At 40.5% G+C, this 23,209-nt stretch overlaps 1 protein-coding gene across 9 annotated transcripts in view; it reads right to left on the reverse strand.

The window, feature by feature from the left end:
- The window catches only part of sec31a (SEC31 homolog A, COPII coat complex component), a 113,185-nt gene that overhangs the window by 37,775 nt on the left and 52,201 nt on the right, over positions 1 to 23,209 (reverse strand). For 8 of the 9 annotated variants that reach the window (XM_060825689.1, XM_060825727.1, XM_060825720.1 and 5 more), the window contains exons 8-17: positions 23,071 to 23,170; positions 20,927 to 21,088; positions 19,134 to 19,286; positions 17,194 to 17,427; positions 14,944 to 15,018; positions 14,686 to 14,739; positions 5,020 to 5,094; positions 4,130 to 4,235; positions 345 to 523; positions 137 to 263 (exon numbers count right to left, since the gene is read on the reverse strand). In XM_060825689.1, coding sequence (XP_060681672.1) covers positions 137 to 263; positions 345 to 523; positions 4,130 to 4,235; positions 5,020 to 5,094; positions 14,686 to 14,739; positions 14,944 to 15,018; positions 17,194 to 17,427; positions 19,134 to 19,286; positions 20,927 to 21,088; positions 23,071 to 23,170 — 1,265 coding nt within the window. The remainder of the gene's footprint in view (positions 1 to 136; positions 264 to 344; positions 524 to 4,129; positions 4,236 to 5,019; positions 5,095 to 14,685; positions 14,740 to 14,943; positions 15,019 to 17,193; positions 17,428 to 19,133; positions 19,287 to 20,926; positions 21,089 to 23,070; positions 23,171 to 23,209) is intronic. The other variant, XM_060825707.1, reaches the window with a different exon arrangement.

Below are 23,209 nucleotides of genomic sequence, written 5' to 3' on the forward strand. Positions count from 1 at the left end.
TCAATAAATAGGCGGTGCCTCAGTCACAAAGTAATCTGCCACTAAATAAATCACTTTGACGAGGAATTCCCATTGATTGCAATCAGAGGCAGGATAACAAACATTTCAGAATGCAGCATAAAGCATCTCTACTCACCACAAAGTGCAGCAAATTCATCAGACCTCGCATAGGTCAACAAGGCAGCCAAAGCTTCCTTCCAGTTCTGAAGATCACATGACTGTAGAATCTCTTTCCAATCTCTTGTCACTACAGCATCTATCAACTAAACATTTCATCCAAAACTTTAGAGCAAAGAGAATGAGCACTGAGGTTCAAAATATGCTAAAAATAGAAGCTATCTTACCCTGGTGATCTTGCTCTTTGTTTTGGCAAAGTATTTCTTTTGTGTCTTAGCTAGAAGTTCCTGACCTCCAGCTATTGCTAATATGATGGCATCTGCCATTCGGTTATCATACAAGCAAAGATCAACTGCTCCTTCAAAGTTACCAGTCAGCAAAGCCTGAGTAATCAGCCCGTCGACATCTAGAATATGGATAGAACTGTTTTTAAAAATGTTTCACTTCAGCAAAATATTTTAATGCAATAAATCCTCCAGTGCTGTACTATGCAAATACTATATTGTCAATGATGTTATCTTTCAGGTGTTCCACAGGGATCCGTGCTGGGACCACTGTTGTTTCTGATATACAGAGGAACCTTGATTATCCGAACGAGATGGATGGGCACTATTGCGTTTGGATAATTCATTATTCAGTTAATTGATTTCTTCTGGGGCTCGGAGTTTTCTGTGAAGTTTGCTCCCCGTTCAGGAAACAAGGAGGCAGCACATTGCGCACCAGCAGCCGCCCCCAAGCCCCACTCGCTCCCACCCTGCCCCCCCAAATACCCCCCCCCCCCCCCCCCCCCCCCAACCACGTCCACTCCCAATCCCGTCCATCCCCATCCCGGCCGGCAGCTGGACTGTACACCAACAGTAAGACTGCTGCTGCCTTTGTGGGGTAAGTCTCCAAATGGCATGCGCGCACACATACACACACCCTTCTACTGCAACATTTTGACAGGGTCCACCTTTACCCTGTACACGACAATGGAGATTTTCTTGGGGGAGGGGTTCAGGGTACACCTCTGAACAGAACTCCGGGGGGGGGGGGGGGAAGAGAGAGAGAGAGAGAGAGAGAGAGAGAAAAGGTGGTCAGTCATTTAGAGACGGTGCCTGGACTGTCCAGGATTGTTCTTGGCAGCATTTCAGTGAGCCGAGTTCGTTTTTAATCATTGTATCTGTAAATAAAAGTGGGACCCGGGTTGAAACAGCTCTTTGACGTAATGTTTCCATCAGGACCTCAGGATCTCCTTCGAATAATCCAATATTCGAATAATCGAGGTTCCTCTGTATATATTAATGATTTGGAGGAAGCTACCAATTGCCCGATTAGCAAGTTTGCAGATGACACTAAGATTGGTGGAGTAGCAGATAGTGAAGGGGTCTGTCGGAGAATACAGCAGACGATAGATAGATTGGAGAGATGGGCAGAAAAATGGCAGGTGGAGTTCAATCCAGGCAAACGCAAGGTGATGCATTTTGGAAGATCCAATTCAAGAGCAAACTACATAGTAAATGGAAAAGTCTTGGGGAAAACTGACTTACAGAGAGATCTGGGTGTTCAGGTCCACTGTTTCCTGAAGATAGCAACACAGGTCAGTAAAGTGGTCAACAAGGAATACAGCATGCTTTCATTCTCAATAACCCATCCAATGAAGAAGAGTTGGCAGGTCTTGTTACAGTTGTATAAGACTTCGGTTTGGCCACACTTGGAATACTGCGCACAGTTCTGGTTGCCACATTACCAAAAGGATGTGGATGCTTTGGAAAGGGTGTGGAGGAGGTTCACCAGGATGTTGCCCGGTATGGAGAGCGCTAGCTATGTAGAGAGGTTGAGTCGATTAGGATTATTTTCATTAGAAAAACGGAGGTTGAGGGGGACCTGATTGAGGTCTACAAAATGATGTGAGGTATAAAAAGGGTGGATAGCAAGAAGCATTTTTCCAGAGTGCGGAACTCAATTACGAGGGGTCATGAGTTCAATGTCAGAGGGGAAAGGTTTAGAGGAAATATGCGTGGAAAGTTCTTTACGATGAGGATGGTGGATGCCTGGAATGCGTTGCCAGCAGAGGTGGTAGAGACAGAAACAGTAGCGTCATTTAAGATGTATCTAGACAGGTACATGAATGGGCCGGGAGCAGAGGAATACAGATCCTTAGAAAATAGGCGGCAGGTTTAGATAGAAGTTCTGAATCGATGCAGGCTTGGAGGGCCGAAGGGCCTGTTCCTGTGCTGTAAGGATCTTTGTTCTCTTTGAGAGACTGAAATGAGACTTTATCTGTTCAGGTGGATATTAAAAAAAATTATATTGCGTATGAGCTATGCTGATATCTTACTCATCATTATTTTGTCAATCACCATTCAAAGCCGATGAACTGGCAATTCATTAATTGAGGGACCATATCTACAAATGCATTATTGAAATACTTACACTGAAGCAACTACACTTCTGTCACTGAACACCTACGGCATCATGAGGAGATGAAAACAGGCTACGTAAATACAAGTCTTTCTTTCCCTTGCCTGACTCAAGATCAGCCCACAGCTCTAATTATATACCTGTTTCATCCTGAGGGCGTGAAACTAAAATTTCATGATGGGAGATGATCTAGTTACTTTCTAACACAATAGAAGAGCTTTGCGTACCCAACAAGTGTGGCAACACTGTTGCTATATCTGGAGTTTTCCTTCTGACTTTCAAGGTTCTGTCCGAATTCATCTTTCTCACAGATGCTGAAGTTTCAGGTTCACTGTCTTTTAGCAGCCTTGTGTTGAAGGGTGCATTGGAGCTGTGCAAATGCTCGTGTTAGCAATGAAACTCAGCCTTTGCATTTTGCAGTTGAGGGCAAATGGATGAACTCAGACAGGAGCCAACAGATATGTTTATTGTTACTTTTGCACAGGAACAAGGTATAGGGATTGGTATTTTCATGTGATGAATGATTTTTTGCACTTTAGAGATTTGAATTGGACTCTATGGGGCCAGTGTAATAAGAAAATTTGTTCTGACTAGAACCATCCACAGCTCACAACCACAGCTTTAACACTTCATTATGTGGGTAGGACTTAACCATATACGCTACAATCAGCTGCTCCAATGATGCACTGCATCTTATATTTTTAATTCTCATTTTTTTTCTATATTGTCTAGCAGAATAGACAGAACTCTGCAAAATATAGTTTTACATGCATTTAATGAAGATGAGGAGCTTCATTGAAAGTCTATGCAACTTTTGTATTTTCTATGAATGATTCTAAAAATTCAGACTAATTTGTGGAAAGAAAGATCACACAAGATCGATACAGTATTTCATTGTTTAAACAAGACTTCCATTCAGGAGGCTTATTCTAGAAAGGACTGACAGAGACATGATTACCAAATGAGCTTTCTCTAGTTTGGTTTAGATTAGATTACTTACAGTGTGGAAACAGGCCCTTCGGCCCAACAAGTCCACACCGACCCGCCGAAGCGCACCCACCCAGACCCACTCCCCCACATCTACCCCTGCACCTAACACTACGGGCAATTTAGCGTGGTCAATTCACCTAACCTGCACATTTTTTTTGGAGTGTGGGAGGAAACCAGAGCACCCGGAGGAAACCCACGCAGACACGGAGAGAATGTGCAAACTCCACACAGTCAATCGCCTGAGGCGGGAATTGAACCCGGGTCTCTGGCGCTGTGAGGCAGCAGTGCTAACCACTGTGTCACCGTGCCGCCCGCTCTTTCTGTGTTATAGACTTCTATGCTGCAGGCTTTCAGAGAAGAAGATTCCTGAAGAAGGGCTCATGTCCGAAACATCGATTCTTCTGCTCCTTGGATGCTGTCTGACCTGCTGCTCTTTCAGAGAACTGCCTCATGGAAAATGTAATTAGTGATTCAAAGAAAAGTATACAAAAGAAAGTATTGATTTAAGTTTGTACTTAGGCTGACTCCTTCAACAGGTTTGAAGCCAGGAAGTTTACTTGTTTACTCTTGCACTGTGGTTCTTCAGAACACAATTCCCAAACTTCGACAAACCACTAACCTCCACTAATCGAAATGTTGAATTTGGTTTCATCTTGATTTTGTTTCTCCGATGTGGACTCACTGAGATCCAAATCTCCTTCACCCTCTTCATGCTCACTTTCTGCCTAGATGACAAAAGAAAAGCAATTATTGATCACATACAAAATACTCAAAAGCCAGGCACTACAATCATCAACTTACATTTTCAAGGCACAGTCTACCTTGCTCTTTAAGCTACGTGTTCTAGTGCTTTGAAGAATATGGTCACTAAGATGTGTGTATTACAAATAAACAATGGAACTATATGACTGATGGCAACTTTTTCAAGTATAGTGTGGTCATAAGAGAGATTTTGAGGTACAAACCAAGTACAGATTATAATATATAATCCTAGACTGTACTTGTTTTCTCCCTTTTGGTTTAGCTGCTGTACAAAGACCAAGATGATCCAAGATCATTTCACACCAATGCTCTTGTAACTGATCTCAGCCAAAGCAGCAGCAGGTACATTACAACTGCCCTCAGATCCCCTGTATCTGGGTAGATCAGCTGTAATTCCATTTCTTGATAAATATTCAGCATCCAATGAAAATGTGTGTCTGGACACCAGGAGAGAATACAAAACTATGAGACATTGTCATTAGCTGTCTATATTCACTGCAAAAGCTATAGGTACAGTTTGATGGCTGTACTCCAGCAAGTCTGCACCTTCAGGAAAATAGCACAGGGAAGCGAATCCCTTTTGAAAAAAATAATATGTATGATCATTAAGTAAGTTAATGCTCTGATAATGTATTCACTGAAAAATCTGCAACATGTGACACTACACTGGTTTCAAAATACTCAAGTAAAGCAGCACAAAGTGTTATCTGCATGCATACATATAAAATAATGGGATTGATCTAATACCTCCCCCAGCAATTGATCTTCTATAGCAGGGATGTCTTCAGCACTTTCTGCTGTATGCTCAAAGTCACCGACAGCCTTAAAGTGGAAGGGTTAAATAATAACACCATAAGGAACATTAGGAAGCACAAGCACAGCCAGAAGACAACAATGTCAGACAGAACAGTGGGGTAAGAAACTTATTCCACAAATGATAGACCCACAGTATTACAATTTCAATATGCAAGGCCAGTGAAGTACTGCCCTCTTTCTAAATCCTTCATGAGTCTGTAGTAACTTTATTAAGATACATGATGCAACACATTTGGAATTCATTCACCTTTGTTTGCTGGCTATTATAGGTCCTATGTAAAATGTGCCTCATTCTTAAAGGGTGTAAAAGCTGATAAATCCACAAGATTCAATAATCTGCATCCCAGGGTACTAATGAAGATGGCCATGGAAAGAACAAAGTTATAGTCCAACTGGTTTAATTGGAAGTATTAGCCTTTTGGAGCGCTGGTCCACAACCACCTGATGAAGGAGCAGCGCTCTGAAAGCTAGTGCTTCCAATTAAACCTGTTGGACTATAACCTGGTGTTGTGTGATTTTTAACTTTGTACACCTCAGTCCAACACCGGCATCTCCAAATCATGGAAAGAATAGATACACTGGGGTCACCTTCTAAAATTTTGGATTAGTCCCAGCAGGCTAGAAGGTGGAAAACTCCTTTTTATTTAAAAAGGAGGGAAAAAACTGGGAATTACAGATGGTTAGTCCAACATCAGGGGTAGGGAAAATACTGGAGCCTGTTATAAAGGATGTGATACAGGACACTTAAAAGTTGATAATAGGATTACATAAAGTCAGCATAGATCGATGAAAGGGAAATCATATTTTACAAACCTACTGGGACATTTTGAGGATGTAAGTAATAGAATAGATGATATAGATGAAGAGTAGAATAGAATGGCTGTATCACATTTGAATTTTCATAAAGTTTTTGATAAAGTCCCATATAAGAGATTACTGTGCACAAAGTACATGGGATTGATGGTAATAAACTGGAATTCATTGAGAATTGGTTAGCAAATAGAAGAGAGTCACCAGACTCAAAGCATTAACCCTGCTTTCTTTCCACAGATGCTGCCACACCTGCTGAGTATCTCCAGCAATTTCTACTTTTGTTTCAGATCTCCAGCATCCACAGTTCTTTGTTTTATTTTAGGGATAAGTGGGTCTTTTTCAGAGTGGAAGGTGGTGACAAGTGGAGTATCACAGGTATTAGTGTTTTGGCTCCAGCTATTATACCAATAATTTGAATTAGGGATTCAAATATAATATTTCCAAGTTTACTGATTATACAAACTAGGTGAAATTGAGTAGTAAGGATGTAAAAAGGCTTTAACATAATTTGAGTGAGTGCATAAATGTATGGCAGATACAGTATAACATGGATAAGTGTGAAGTTGTCCACTTCAGTGGGAAAAGCAAAATGGCAGATGACTGTTTAAATGGTGATAAATTAGGACATTGCTCACCAAAGGCAAGCAGGCAGGTGCAGAAGCAGTTAGGAAGACAACTGGTATTTTTCCTTTATTAGTGCTTGAGCACAGGTGCAAGGAGGTTTTACTGCAGTTGTACAGTGTCTTGGTGAGATCACACCCGGACTACTGAACGCAGTTTTGACCTCCTTACCTGAGACAGCATGCAGCAAAGGTTCACCGGCCTGATTATGACAAAACAATGGGTTGACTGGCCCAATATTCATTAGGATTCAGGAGAATGGAAGGGAACCTCACTGAAACATATCTCACTGGGCTTGACAGACAGGATGCAAGGACGATGCATCCCCTGGTCGCTGGATCCAGATAAAGAATTACAGTCTCGGAGTATGCGATAGGCCATTTTGAACTAAGAAAAGGAGAAATGCTTTCACTCAGAGGGTATTGAATGTATGTAATTTTCGACCACAGAAGACTGTGGAAGCCAAATGACTGAATAAGAAAAAAAGTTACATAGGTTTTTGGTAGCTAAAGATGTTATGAAGTATGGGGAGAGCACAGGAGCAGGATGTTGAGATAGAGGATCAGTCATGATTATTTTGACTGAGTCAAATGACTCACTCCTGAACCCATTTTCTATGTTTTTAACACATATAATTTGGCACTGCATTGGCAAGTTATTTTCAGAAAGGTCAAGAGGTGACTCATGAGACAAATAATCACCCCTGTGGTATCGTACAGGCATGGCTGAGGATGGAGCACACAATTAAGAGGGGAGAAAGCTTCATTGTGCAACTCCCATGTAGTACATAACCTGAGTGCCTGCAACTGATTATAGCGCTTGAAAGTATTCCATTCTTCAACAACAAAATCCCTCACCTGATGAGTATAAAACAACTTTCCAAAAAGATGGACCAAGTTGATTCAAGAAAACAAAAGAATTGCACCTTTAAACAGGCAAATAAAATGATCTTCAACAGAAAACACTTTCAGAAATAAAGTGATCTAAATTACAATGACCTTTTTTAAAACAAAATTGTCACAATTGAATCATCAATATTATGTTAACTGTCTAGTTTTTCATTCAGTTTTTCACATGAATTGTTAATATTTCAGTTAAACACTGAGTGATGACATTATCGGGGCATTGGTTTTACAAACATTAAGGTTCATCACTAATGCAGGTACAACTATGAAGCATACGTATATAGATTATTGATAATCTGCTACCTCTAACTCTTCCAAACCAGTATTCTCAAAGTCAATAATGTCAGTAATGTTTTTTAAAAAGGTACAATTGAACCAAAAATTAAATTTCTCTACCTGATTTTTAAAAACAGGGTTCTAATAGTGAGCCATTCTTTTCAGCCTGTACTGTCACTTCTGTAGCTCATCATGATCAATATTTATTGAAATGCAAAGGCTCACCTCAGAACTGAATAATACAAAAGTGCATAGTTGCAGCTAAATATTGCACACATACAAACACATAGATTAAACATTGTACTCATATTGAAGTTTTTGTTTGTAGTGAGACAAAGAATTCTCTTTATATTGATGTCATTAGTAAAAAGAACTGGCAAACACTGGATTAAAGCATAATAGCCACTAAAAACTATGCTGAAATCAACTGAGCATCAAGTGAAACTGGTATCCAGTAGCAGTTAAAAGAATATAAAGCTTTGCCGCACAGTTCCCATAAAGACAGCTCAGAGTTACAATCTAAACTGGCCCTTTGTGATCAGATTAAGTGCACATGCCATTAAACCCACAGGCACAAGACTAAGAATGAACAAGTGCCAAAACCACACCAATTTAAGTCACACATGAAATGGCTAATCTGGTCCACACTGTCAGGAGCAGCAGCGAGTACAGAAAAACTATATAACAGACAGGAAAAAGAGAATTCAACAATGATTTATTTTTGAAACTTGTATCTAAATTATCTGCACTAGAAGACTTTAAAAGACTGTAGAAATGTTCAAAGTTACACATTTGACTTAATAGGGATTGATCATATACTACACAAAATAATTATTTGTTCTTTATAATGAATTTAAAAGATTGGTACTGAGGATTGGAACATTTCAATTTTGCCTTGCAATAACAACTAGTAGAGGTACATATCTCTTTGTCCAAGCCTTCAAAGACCGAAAAGCTCCGAAAAACCAAAGATTTTCATGGAGCGTGCAGCATCAGTCACATCTGCATAACATAACAGGATTTTCTCAGCGGGTGAAGGCCGCACCCACTCGACCCACGTGGCGGCGTGACCCAGCACTCAGAGGCGTCAGTTGTGCATCGTTTTTACTGTGCTAAATTGTTTAATTTTAGAATAAAAATGTCAAAAAGAGGTGCAGCCACATCGATGGCTAACAATAATATAGAGAAAAGGAAACATCTATCATTATCAATAACGCAGAGAGTTATTGCAGAAGCTTGATCGTGGTGTGGCTGCACGGTGTCTTACTGAAGAATATGGTGTCAGAACTACCACTGTCTATGATTTGAAGAAACAGAAAGACAAGTTATTGAAGTTTTACAGTGATAGTGATGACCATCAACTAATGAAAAATAGGAAAACACTGCATCGGGCAAAAAATGAAGCTCGTAACCGTGTGTTGATGGAGTGGATTAGACAACAAAGTAGTGAACGTATGCCACTGACTGGTTTGATGGTCATGAAACAAGCCAGAAGATATCATAGAGAACTGAACATTAAAGGGGAATGTCAAATTCAGAACGTTGGCTGCAGAAATTCAAGAAGCGTAATGGTGTGAAATACCTGAAAACTTGAAGCGAAAAGGCTTCTGCTGACCACAAAGCACCTGAAAATTATCTTAGTGAATTTGCCAAGCTGATATCTGATGAAAGCCTTAGTCCTGAACAAATTTACAATGCTTATGAAATAGCTCTCTACTGGCGCTATGTCCCGAGAACAACATTAGCAACGGCTAATGAGAGAGCACCAACAGGGTTTAAGGAAACTAAGGACAGATGAACTATTCTTGGGTGGGTCAATGCTGCAGGCACACACAAGGTGAAATTGGCAGTGACTGGGAAAAGCAAACATCTGAGATGTCTTAAAGGTGTACACAATTTGTCTGTGCATAATTATGTAAACAAGAAAGCATGGGTAACCTAAGAAATTTTTTCCAACTGGTTCAGTAAACACTTCATACCAGTGGCACGAGTTCATTGTAGATCAGCTGGACTGGAAGAAAAGTGTTATTGTTCCTTGACAACTGCTCCGCACATCTCCCTGCCGAACAGCTTGTGAAAAGTGACATCAGTATTACAGCCTTGTGACCAAGGAATTTTCCGCTCGATGAAGAGCAAGTTTAAAGACTATTTTTTAAACAGTATGCTTGCTGCAGTCAACAGAGAGGTAGGAATTCAAGACTTTCTGAAAGAGTTTAGTCTTAAGGATGCCATTTACGCATTTGTAATGCTTGGAATGATGTTGATAAAGCAACATTTACAAATGCTTGGCACAGACTCTGGGCTACAACGATGTTTCTTGTAAATGAGCCTGCAGATGAAGAGTTTAAAGGATTTCATGTCACTGAAGAGAAAAAGATGAAGCAAGCCTTGTAACTTACGCACAAAATATATCGGACGAAAGTGTAAATAAATGACATGAAGCTGACATCGAAGAAATGATGTGCCTGTCATGCATTCCTTGAGCGATGGGAGCATTGCTGAAATGGGTTCAAGTACGGATGGTGGTGGTGGTGGCGGCGGCGGCTGCAGCGGCGACAATGACGACGACGATATGAACATAGTTGAAAAAGACCCCATTGACGATATGGTGAAAATGTGTGATCAGTTAATTGCTGGCCTTGAACAACGTTCATTCATCAGTGAGTAAGAGATTATGACAATTTACTCAATTAAAGAGAGATTGCGTAGACAGAAACCTATGCTAATGAGACAGATGACACTTGAAGAAGCCTTTAAAACCGTCGCCTGCCATAGTGCTGAAGCTGTGAATGTTTAAGTTTTACCGAATGTTTTTATTGTAATTTTTTTTTATGGAAATAAAATGTTTGATTAGATTCCCTACAGTGTGGAAACAGGCCTTTCAGCCCAACAAGTCCACACCAACCCTCTGAAGAGTAACCCATCCAGACCCATTTCCCTCTGACCAATGCACCTAACCTATGGACAATTTAGCATGGCCACTTCACCTGACCCACACCACCTTTGGATTGTGGGAAGAAACTGGAACACCCAGAGGAAACTCCTGCAGACAGAGGGAGAATATACAATCTCCACACAGACAGTCGCCCGAGGCTGGAATCGAACTTGGGACCCTGGTGCTGTGAGGCAGCAGTGCTAACACAGAGCAACTGTGCCGCCCTAATGTTGTTGAATATTTATGGTCAATGTATTTCATTTATCAGCACACTACTCTATAAATAAAGCGTGGTAGTATTTCTAGTCTTTATTTATCCTGCTTAGTGCGAGTATTCATGTGTTTTTGCTGCAGTACAGTATTTATATTTGATTATGGGTTGCTGCTCCGCACCCTACAGGGGACGCTACATTAGTTCCGAAAACCAAAAAATTCCGATTTCCGCAAAGCAGCTGGTCTCGAGCGTTTCGGATAAAGGGATACGTACCTGTACACCTGGAATTACCAGTTTCGATTCAACAAAATAAAACTCTGTCTGCTCTGTTCCTCAAGCCAACTTCAGAAGACCTTACTAATCTGACCCCTGTCCATTTTCTACACCATCTATGCATCATCTCTTGGAATGAAACAGTGGCAAATAAAGGACCACCTGATTACTTCAAACCTGTGCTCATTTGGAATTAGATTGAGATCGCTGAAACTCATTTCACATAGAACCTTTACAGCCAGCAAGAACAGACTTTGAACCACAGAAACAGCGTCGCTATTTCACTGTTCATTAAGATCATGACTGATCTGTAGCTCACTTTGATCGAATTCAATTTAGACTCATGACACAAAGTTAAAAGGGTAGAGTATAATGCACTGATGTAAATTTTAACCTCAAAAAGAGAAACTTGTGATTTTGAGGCTAGAAAAACATAAACAAAGTCATCTTGTGGAATAATATATACCCCATGATTTGTACAATTGGTGAAATTCAGAATCAATCAGATTTTCAAGCTCAATTAAAAATCACATATTAATACAATAAAATGCATGATTATTTCACAGATGTAGGTAACCATGATTGAAAATTGAGATTAGAGAAACTGGGACAAGGTGGTTAAGCAAAATAGGACAAAGCTGTATAAAATTATATGGCATTTTTATAAGATATATAGGGGGAAAGATACTAGTATTTGTTTTGTTCAGTTAGTTGGTAATTAAAAGACAAAGGTCTACAATCGGTAATGAAAAAGGGATTAGAAGTGGAAGTCTCTTCCAATCACAGCAATGGAAACAGAATCTAACAGCATTTAGAGGAAAAATAGATAAACATCTAAGAAAGAAGAATTTAAAAGGAGTGGGCTGAGAATAAGTGGACAGCTCTTTCAAAGAGTCTCACACGTATGGCATGGTGAACAAATTTTTCCTGTGCTGAAAATTCTATTAAATATGGCATTTACTCCCTGCTGAAACCATGCTGTTACTGAAGTGCAATATATATGTCTCTTTACTACTGGAAATAGTAAGAAAATTGCCATTATATCTTCAACACCAGAGAATGCAGGAAACCAATTTCACTTTTTAAAGGTTTGAACAACAAAGTCCATAATTTGTTTGACATATATGTTGTTGATAAATATCTGCTATGACTCAAATGCTTCTGGATTCAACTCCCACTTCAGGAATTAAGCACAAAATCAAGTTCAAAAGGTTCGATGGGTTTCATCATGAAAGTAGTAATGTCGAGGAAGACAAATTTACAATTGCACGATGCACAGTTTCGCTCTGAAAAGTGCAATTGTACAGCAGTTATCTTAAGAAAAAGCTCCTTCCAAGAACTGAGATACTTCAAAAGTTTTGACCAACACTCCCTGATGGTTTTCTGGAGAAATGACTGGAAGAAATGAAAGAGGTAGTTTTATGTAGACGAGATGGGCATATGAGGTAAAAACAATGACTGCAGATGCTGGAAACCAGATTCTGGATCAGTGGTGCTGGAAGAGCACAGCAGTTCAGGCAGCATCATCGACGTTTCAGGAGGGCTTTTGCCGAAACGTCGATTTCGCTGCACTTTGGATGCTGCCTGAACTGCTGTGCTCTTCCAGCACCTCTGATCCAGAGATGGGCATACGGGCAGGATATCACTGCTGATCGGTCAATCAACTATGTTTCTAATAAATATATGTTACCACGTGCTGCTGATTGCTCAGTGCTACAATGAACTCATCAAACTAAAGGTCAGCTCTGATACTGGCTGTGTTCAATGTGCCTTTGCCTGAAACTTGTCTTATCAATCTGGATGAAAACTTCTGCTTATCCAACAGAATTTCAGTATCACTGGATCAAATTTATGATCTTCCACCCATATGCATCAAGTCAACATCATTCCAACGGCAAAGTTCCTATTTCAAACAAATAAAGGTACTGCCCTGGGATTTTCATTGTTACCAACATCTTTATGGGAGACTTTGAAAAAGCAAGTGGGAGGCTTTCAAATGTGAGATACTGAGAGTTTGACAGTGTATTCCTGTCAGAGTGAAGGGGAAGGCTGGTCGGAGTAAGGAACAATGGATGAATAAAGATATTGAGTTTCTGGTCAAAGATAAGCAGGCATATGTCATGTCTGGTCAACTGAGATCAAGTGAATATCTTGAAGAGTAAGAAGAGAGTAGGGACATTCTTAAGAGGGAAATCAGGAGGGCAAAAAGGCAGATATGAGATAGCCTTGGCAGAACAGGTTAAAAATAATTAAAGAGATTCGACAAGTATATTAATGGCAAAAGAACAACTAGGGAGAGAATAGGGTTCCTTAAAGATCAATGAGGTCATCTGTGTGTGGAACCACAGCAGATGGGAGAGACACTAAACAAATATTTTGCTTCAACATTTATGTGGAGAAAGACATGGAAGCTAAGGAACTCTGAAAAGTAAATACTTTTGTCTTGGAAACAGTCCACACTACTTAAGAGGTGATGGAGGTCTGAAAAAAGCATGGATGTAGATACATCTCCAGGACCTGATCAAGTGTATTCTAAGACATTGTGGGAAATTGGGGAAGAAATTGCAGGGCTCCTAATAGAGATATTTGTATCATGAATAGACATGGGAGAAGTGTCGGAAGGCTGGAGGTGGCTAATGTTATGCCTCTTTTCAAAAAGGCTGCAAAGAGAAGCCTGGGAACTGCATTGTTGGAGATGTCCTATTTCAAAACAGCTGTTAATAAGCTGCCTTGTATGCCTCATGGTTGAGCATAAAAAGTGCCATGGTACTTGTGTGAAGAATAGCAGGCCAGATATCTCCAGAAGCTAGGCCATAATCATCCCTCACCAATACGGATGGCATGGTGGCTCATGGGTTAGCACTGCTGCGGTTTCCTCCCACAGTCCAAAGATGTGCAGGTTAGGTGGATTGGCCATGCTAAATTGCCCATTGTGATGAGCTCGGTGGATTAGCCATGGGAAATGCAGGGTTACAGGGACAGGCTGGGGAAGTGAGTCTGGGTAGGATGTTCTTTGGAGGATCAGTGTGGACTTGAGGGGCTGAATGGCCTATTTCCACACCGTAGGGATTCCATGAACACCATAAAAACAGACTCTGCTTTGTGCACATTTCCTATCACATTTTCCTTCAGTTTAATAGTGAGGATACTTCAAAAGTGCATCACATTCCATCAAAACAGTTGGGACCTCCACTTGCCATGGAAGGTACTGCATGTGTTTTGAACGCTTTGCCACAAATGATGACTGATCCACAACAAAAAACCTTTCAAGCAATTAAAGATATTGGGTATTGGGAAAACAGAACAGTGAGATAAATTCTGATATTTTAAATTTTCTCTTGCAGAGTTGGACCCAGGCAGTGGGCTAAATGACATTCTTCTGTAATTGGACTGTAAATTCCAACCATAAAAACAAGATTACAGAAAGTATTCTCTAAGTTACTTATGCATAATAAATAAATAGAAGCATTTGTATAAAGCAGGACAATTATTTTTCCAATTTCACAATCTGAGATGAGAGAGGCCTGTGTTTCATTTTGCTTGTTTTGTATGATTTTTACCTTATATGATGGAAGTCCAATCTTGTCTCCTTCACTCTGTAGTGCTGTTGCAATCTAAAATAGAAATGCAGAAATGTTGAAAAGTGTACTGGCCCCAAGAGAATATAGTTTCAGTTAAATTCTGAATTCTCATCCTCCCTCACACGTAAATGTTATCAAATAATAATTACTCCAATAGATCTCATGGACAAAATGAATAAATTACAACTTATTTTTCTTTAGCACTCAGATGTTGACACCAAGTAATGATCTTCCTACCTTCTCTGCAAGTTCTTGTCGCTTGTATCCCAGTAGCTCCAAGTATTTACTGCGATGATCTTTCTCAAAGTTTACCTGTGAGTATGACAGTTAAATCAGTGAAATGCGCTCACTCTATGATTTACCAGCTGAGCTGACTAAAGTATCCGTGCTAAGTTATATTTTCCACAACTCCGAAAAGGTTAGTACCAAAAAAAGCCACAAAATATTGAGAATCAAAACTGAAAATGCACCAGTGCAAATCCGAGTGAGAGAAAAACACACACACGTGAGAGACAGAGGGCACATGTGGACATCCAAGCTTTCATTAAAGCTTTGCGTCAATTGTATTAACTTCTGTAGCATTGTTCCTGTAATCAAAGAGAGATTTTGATCTGGAACCCTGATGTGAGATGCTGGGTACCAGAGTGACCCAGTCTCTCTGCTGCCACCCAGCTGCTCTCTTGTGCTGGGTTAAAAATCACACACCAAATTATAGTCCAACATGTTTATTTGGAAGTACTAGCTCTTATGCTCAGGGGACCACACCTCTCCTTGGCTGACAGGACAGAGGGAGGCTCCAACTTTTATGGACTGGCTGTAAATTGTAAATGCCACAGATACCTTTTCATGCCTGTGTAAACGGTTCATATAAAGCATTCCAACTGCAGTGTATTTGTTTCTCCTCGTTAAAAAGCTTGGCCAGATACTCAGTTTTAATGCGGCATTTGGCGGTTATTTCTAACTAAAATAAAAATATCGGTGCCAATAAATGGATCCAAGCAGCAGATATCCAAGTCACCCATTTATTCAGCTAATCAATAAATGGCAAAGCATGAAAAGTAGTTCAATTCCTGATTTGTGCTGAATTAGACAATCTCCACGATGCCTGCTGCAATTACCCGCAGAACTTCTTTGTTAAGGAAGTGGTTCAGGGTCAAGGTTCCTGTCCTTCATCACATTTATCCCCCAATATTTATAACGAGGACAGAGGTTGATGTGCATAAATCACTGATGGTGGTAGGGTAGGTTGAGAAAGTGGGTGTACGAGATACAGGACCTTGTGCTTTGTAAAGGAGATGGTAGTGACGTGGTAACATCATTGGACTAGTGAACCAAAGGTCCAGGCAAATTCTGTAGGGACATTGGTGTAACTGAAATTCACTTAATGAGTTCTGGAATAGAAAGCTGGTTTCAATGATGGTAACATATGTCCTCAACTCTTGTAAAATCCCGTCTGGTTTACCAATGTCCTTTTGGGAAGGAAGTCTACCGCCGGTACCTGGTCAGGCTTATATCAGGCTCCAGACCTATAGTAATGAGGCTGACTCTTTAAGTGACCTCTGAAATCACCAAGGGAGCCACTCAATTTAAGGGCAATTAGGGATGGGCAAGAAATAAGCTTTGCCAGCAACATCCATATCCCATGTAAGAATGAACCAAGGGGACAGGATATAAAAGGAGGGATATCATGATAAACCTGTCCTTGTTTCAGCCGCACCTGGCATGCTAACTCCAGTTCTGGGCATCACCCATGAGGAAAGCCTGAGAGAGAGCACAGAAAAGATTCCAGGGATGACAAACTTCCATTACCCTGAGAGATTACAGAAGCCACAACTGTTCTTCTTGGAGAAAGTTAAAAATCACATCGCACCAGGTTATAGTCCAACAGGTTTATTTTAAAGTACAAGCTTTCAGAGCACTGCTCCTTCGTCAGGTAACTCCTGTCGAAGGAACATCACTCTGAAAGCTCGTACTTTCAACTAAGCCTGTCAGACTATAATCTGGTATTGTATGATTTTTAACTCTGTCCACACCGGTCCAACACCGGCACCTCCACATCATGGCTTCTTAGAGAAAAGAAAGTTTATCAAATCGACTTAAATAAAGACATTCAAAATAACGAGAAATTTCAACAGAGTAGGTCAGGAGAAATGTCCTGTTGGACTTTGACCCAAGGGACCCAGATTTAAGATGACTGGTGAAAGAAGCAACAATGACAGGAGGAAATATTTCCTACACACTGACTGATTAGCATTTGGCATCCACTGCTTAAGAATGTGACAAAGTTAGATTCAATTGAAGCATTCAAAACAAAACTGAATTCTTACCTGAACAACAACAGTGCCATCTATAAGGAAAGGACAAGGGAATGGGACTAGGTGGGTTACTCTTGCATTGCGGTACTGATTTACCACTCCAAATAGCGTGCTTTCCTGGGTCAACCAGTTATGAAGCTATGAACTCTCTTAATTTAGTATTTCCCCTCACCTTTAAGAACCCCCAAACATTCTTCTCAAAGTCTGTGTGGGCAGCATTAACTTTGGACTGACAGTACTCCACAAAGCCTCCTGAATGTATGGTTGACTGCAATTCATTGGAACGGTTCACGAGTTCGGATTCTGTGACAACTTGGCTGACGAACACTTGGAAAGGAGCTTCTTGCTGCTGCTGCTGCTGAGGTTGGGGCTTCACATTTTGGAACGTGACCAGTTTTCCTCCAAACTTTGTTTTTTTTTTCAAATTTATTTGGAAACAAGTTATGCAATAGAGAAACAAAAAACAAAGAACAGTTCAGCATGATTTCAATTTACAGCAATGTCAGGTACATAGATGTGACATATTGATCTACTAAATGTTAAAACTCTGGTAAATTATTAAAAATAAATTACTGCACCAGCAACCAAAGCATTCAAATACACAATGTCACAGTGATCGAAAGTGAGTAGTCAAGTTCAGACAGGAGGAGAAGATCAGGTACTTGAATGTAACAGTGATATAAAACGGCACCTTGAGAGAAAGTGCAATCAAGTAACTTCGCGTTGCTGAACGCAATTGGATATGGCACTCAGGTACATATGGTAGGAGAATTTGAGGTTTCAACTGAATGAATAGTGAGTGTACCACAAATGCATTCAGTCTTACTGGAAGGTAAATGCTATGCTGGCCTTTAATTCAAGAGGATCTGAGTGCAGAAAGAAAATGTCTTGCTGCAATTGTATAGAACCTTGGTGAGGCAGCACCTGAAGTAGTTTGGAAAAAGTGAGGTCGGCAGGTACTGGAGATCAGAGCTGAAAATGTGTTGCTGGAAAAGTGCAGCAGGTCAGGCAGCATCCAAGGAACAGGGAATTCGACGTTCCGGGCATAAGCCCTTCATCAGGAATCCTGATGAAGGGCTTATGCCCGAAACGTCGAATTTCCTGTTCCTTGGATGCTGCCTGACCTGCTGCGCTTTTCCTGAAGTAGTGTGTACAATGTTGGTCTCCTTATGCAAAGAAGGCCATATCTGCCAATAGGAAGGTGCAAGAGAGGTTCATGAGACTAATCCCTGGGATGGTGCGACTGAAGAGAGTGGGCCGTCTTCCTCTTGAGTTAAGATGTGATTGCAGTGAAGCATATGAAATTGACACCTTGATATATTTCTAGTGACTAATGACCATCTAGGGATATGGGGACAGTGCAACAAACTGTTGAAAGAAATGATCAGCCATGATCTAGGATGGTGAAGCACGCTCAAGGGGCTGAATGGCCTGCTATTACTCCTATGTCCTTTCATGGACTGATAGGATACGTCAGTGGCTGGGCATGTGTGTCTGCGTACATGTGGGGGCCTTCTGCAAACAGCAGACACAGAGTTAAAGTAAAAGCTCGGTTATTAAGGACTGAGATGACAAGGAATTTTTTCACTCGGAGGACGGGAATTCTTTGGAGTTCTCCACTCCAGAAGGCTGGGAAGGTTCAGTCATTGAGTACATTCAAGACTGACATCAATAGATTTCAAGATATTAAAGACGGATGGGAATAGTGTGGGAAAATGGCTGATCTTCTATCTCGATGCCATGAGGTGAATGGCAAAGGAGGTTCAAAGAGCTAAATAGTCTTGAGCTCCTACTTTCAAAGAACTTAGTATTTAAATTTATCTGAGATTTACCCAGTTATATCAGTGATAGGTGTGCATGAGAATGGCAGATGCAGACAAAAGCAGCTTCATTGTAGCTGTTCCCACAGTCAAGTACCTGGTCAACATTTATCATCTTAACCTTGCTCAAGATGAATGAGATGAAAGATGGTGCTGTCATATTTTGGTTCATATTCTAAATAAGTGATTACCTTCTGAAGGAGGGTGCAGGGAAGTCAAAAGCAATAAATAAATAATTTAGAAAGCTCAAGTTTACTTCTAACTCTAGGATCACAAAGATTCCAAAACCTACAGCAAATGTAGCTCCTACAGGGCGGCGAATCCACTTGGGCGGTTTCTTCAGAGGCAGCACGGCACTTGGTTGTGCTATGGACTGAGGAAGTTGCAAGGGAGGAAGGGTTTGTCCAGTACCAAATGGATCCAAATTCCCAAAAGAGGAGGAAATCTATATCCAAAAAAGCACAGCATTTGTAAATAATAGATGACAGCTTCACAGAATTGTTATGGTGCAGATAGAGGCTATCCAGTCCTTTGGGCCTACACCAGACAGAGCCTAAAAAGTACAAGGGATCACTTAGTGGCAAAGGGACATCACATCAGAATTCAGATCAGAGTTTGCATTATGACCACTGCTGAAAACGGCAAATGTTCTTCGATTTCACATGCTGGTTTTTTTTCCAGAACAGTTCTGACAGAAACTCTGCAACAGATTGGCTTCCTTGCCTACTGAGGAATAAACAGTGACCTTGGAGAGCGTCTTTTTTCCCTTATCCTCAGGAGTCCCTAATGATTCCCAGCACACCCAACTTAATATACAGCACACATAAAAGCAAAACGTGCTGGAGAAACTCAGCAGATCTGGCAGCATCAGTGGAGAGAAAGAAAAAGAGTTAATGTTTCAAGATCAATATTATTCTTCTTCAGGCCTAAAGAGCCATATTGCATCCAAAGTTTATTGTTTCGCTCTGCATAGAATCTGCCAGATCTGCTAAGTCTTTCAGTACTTCCTGTTTTTATTTTAGATTGCCAGCATAACTGCGACACTTTGTTTTCATTAATCGACAGCTCATTGTGCCTCCTGCATAACTCTATCTCCAACAACATGTCTCTTCTGCTGTCCTCACTTATTCTCCAACAGTTCACATCTCCAGTCCCAACATGATTTATAAACTTTACATTTATTTTGCTGCAATTAAACCAGGCTGAATACGTGCTGTCAGGTTTGACCTCAGGATGAGCTTCCCGTCAGACTTTTGTGTCAACATGAGTGTGATCCATTTCCAACTCAGCTCATCTGCTAAAGAAACAGACTTTCATACCTTTGTTGCCTCCATGTCGTCTATCCAATGCATTCCCCCAATTTTACCCTCTCAAAACTTGCCCATGCTCCATCCTGTTCACCTGTCACAGCTCTGTTTGCTGACCTATGTGGAACACTGGCCAAGCAATGTCTAAATTTTAAAATTCTCACCCTTATTTTCAAATCACATTTTGGCCTTGCTTCATCTCTATCTCTGTAATCTCCTCCTGCTCCACAACCCTCCAAGGTGTCTGTGCTCATCTAATTCTGGCCTCTTTAGCATTTAAAGTTTTAAATCGTCTACCCTTCACAGTTGTGCCCTCAGTTGTCTAAGTTCAAAGTTATGGGATTCCCTTGCTGGACCACTTGCCTTCTCTACCTCACTTTCCTCCTTTCAATGCTAATTCTTTGACCAGATTTTGATCATCTGACCTAATATCTCCTTACATGCTTCAGTATCACATTATGTTCACTGTGAAGTACCTTTGAATAATGTATTATGCTAAAGATTCTATTTAAATACAAATTGCTGCTGTCAGCGAACTGCACTGTCCAATGGAGGATCGACTGATTTCCTCAGCTCCAAAGGGTGCATGCGTGTAGTTGTTTAATACTGTAGTCAAGACTTTGTTGTTACCATTTTTGTCATGTTTGCTGCAAGTGTGTAAAGGCGAAGAATTAGATACTGTATTAGATACAGTGAAGAAACCACAGCAGAAATAATCGTGATGAAATTCACACAAAGAGAGATAAACCATCACCGCCTTTGTAAATAATTCATTTACATTGTCAACCTGTCGCTGCCTTTGAGCATCCTGATTCCCACCCATGAGAGAGTAGACGCTGATGTGACCATCAAATGCAGCAGCAGAAAGGATGGCAGGATTCCTGGGGCACCACTGAATGTCAAAGCACCATTGTGTAGCTGTTGGAAGCTCATATACAACCTGGTAACAGCCAAGAACAAGAAAACAAATAATCACAGGTTAATAGTTAGGATGGATAATACATGATTCACATCAAGTCATACAGACAATGTTAATACTGAACTTAACTGTTCCAATTTGTTAAGTGTAAACAGAAGGCACAGACAAGTGCCATCAGCGATATAGCTATGTACACATTGAACTGGTTGATTACAGAATTAATTATGGACCAGAGCAACAGGATTCTCCACTAGACTCAATGTTTTCTGTGAGCTAGGGTGAGGGTGGGCAATCAAACAGAACCAAACAATAGAGAAATACGGGTCTCGCAGCTGCACAATATTATTTGGAATTAGGGAACATTAACACTTTTTCTCAGGTTTTTGGACATGGAGTTCACTCAAAATGGGTCAAACAATTTAAATATTCTATCTATTCAAAGTCCCATTCTTGCTTCCAATTTTTTTTTGTACTTCTGCTATCATATTTATCTAAAAGACTCCTTGAGGGAGCCCATTGCATAAGGTGGAGACAGCTGAGTTTTGTTTTGAAATCCCTATCAATGACAAAATGGTAAAGGACAGCCTGTCAACTACCACAAGATCAATGGATAAAACCATAAAAGTCACGTCCAAAACATTTCATCTAATGCTTATAGAAACTTTATTTGATGACCTCTAGTCAGGTTTCTGCCCACCTGAATAGTAAAATGGCTGTTCAAATCATGACTGATGTGATTGTGATAGAAGAACACTATTTCACACACCCCCACTCCCTTATTCTTCTTAACCTGTGCACCTTTAACACTATTGACTGCACTATCCTCCTTCATCTCTCTGTCATTCACAAAATAGGTGGAAATGTTCTTACTTCTTACAATTCTTATCTCTTCCATTATAATCAGAGAATAATTTGAATGTTAACTCCTCCTGCTCTCACACCGTTACCTCTGGTGTCCCAAGTATCCTTAGACCCCTTCTATTTCTCATTGAAATTTTGCCCCTCAGTGATGTCATTCAGAAGCACAGCATCAGTTTCCATACACATGCAACAAACCCAGTCCAACCTCATGACCGCTTGTTGCAAATCTTCCACTGTCTGATATATCAAACTGATAACCCACCACTCAGTACCACAGCAGTAGAACTTCCTTCAATTAAAGTAAATTATAAATGGGAATGCCATTTCATCTGCCCTGCTAGAAACATTGTTCCCAAGTCAATGACTCCATCCCTCCTCCTGGTAACTGAGACGTCAAGGCAAACTGTTGGTAGAATTGGGATCATATTTGACTGGCTGTCCTTATGTCCAACTCTCCATAAGCTTGTTCAATCACAACTCTGCTGTTTGTGTCCTAATTTGCACCTCCTTATGTCCCCCCTTAGTCATCCTTCTCATCTCTGTAATCTCCTACAGTTCTACAACCCTTTGAGATATCAGCTCTCCTCCCATGCTAGTCTCAAGTATCCCTGACTTTAATCACTGTGCCTTCAGCTCTCAAGGCCCTATGCTATGGAATTTCATCCCTTAACCTCCCCTTCTCCTTAAAAAGTATTTCTTTGACCAGGTTTTTGGTTATCTATCCTAAAAGCTTTTAATCTAGACTCAGTGTCAAACCTTTATTTGCAATGTGCCTGCAAACTGCCTTGCGACAAGTTACTATGTTAAAGAAGCTATACAAGTGCATGCTGTTGGACAAGTTAGGACACTCAATGAATACAAATTAATTTTAATATTTAGTTCATTCTTGAGAAAAGGGAGCTCAAAAATTTCAAATCAATACAAAGTTACATGCAATTCTACACCGAGTCCGGTGAAAAGTTGAGACTGAGTCAAGATTAAAATATTCCAACAAGGACAGGCTTAAAGGGATTATTATTGAAGTTGTTCAACCAGTCATCATCATACTGAATGTTGCAGCGGGATCAACAGGTTGAATGGCCGACTCCTGTTTTTATGTCTCTAGAGTTGTGTTTTTCCTTTTCATTAAATATTTGGCTTACTTCTGCAGTGTTGGGGTTCCAGCAAAGCATACGATTGTCCTTCCCACAACTCAACAGTAGCTCCGGGTCCGCCAGGCTCCAGGCAATGGCTAAAATTCCTCTGCAAAACATATTTAAGTCACAATGTTAGCAAGAAAGA

This window comes from Hemiscyllium ocellatum, chromosome 1 (genome assembly GCF_020745735.1).
Source record: "Hemiscyllium ocellatum isolate sHemOce1 chromosome 1, sHemOce1.pat.X.cur, whole genome shotgun sequence".
NCBI lineage: Eukaryota > Metazoa > Chordata > Chondrichthyes > Orectolobiformes > Hemiscylliidae > Hemiscyllium > Hemiscyllium ocellatum.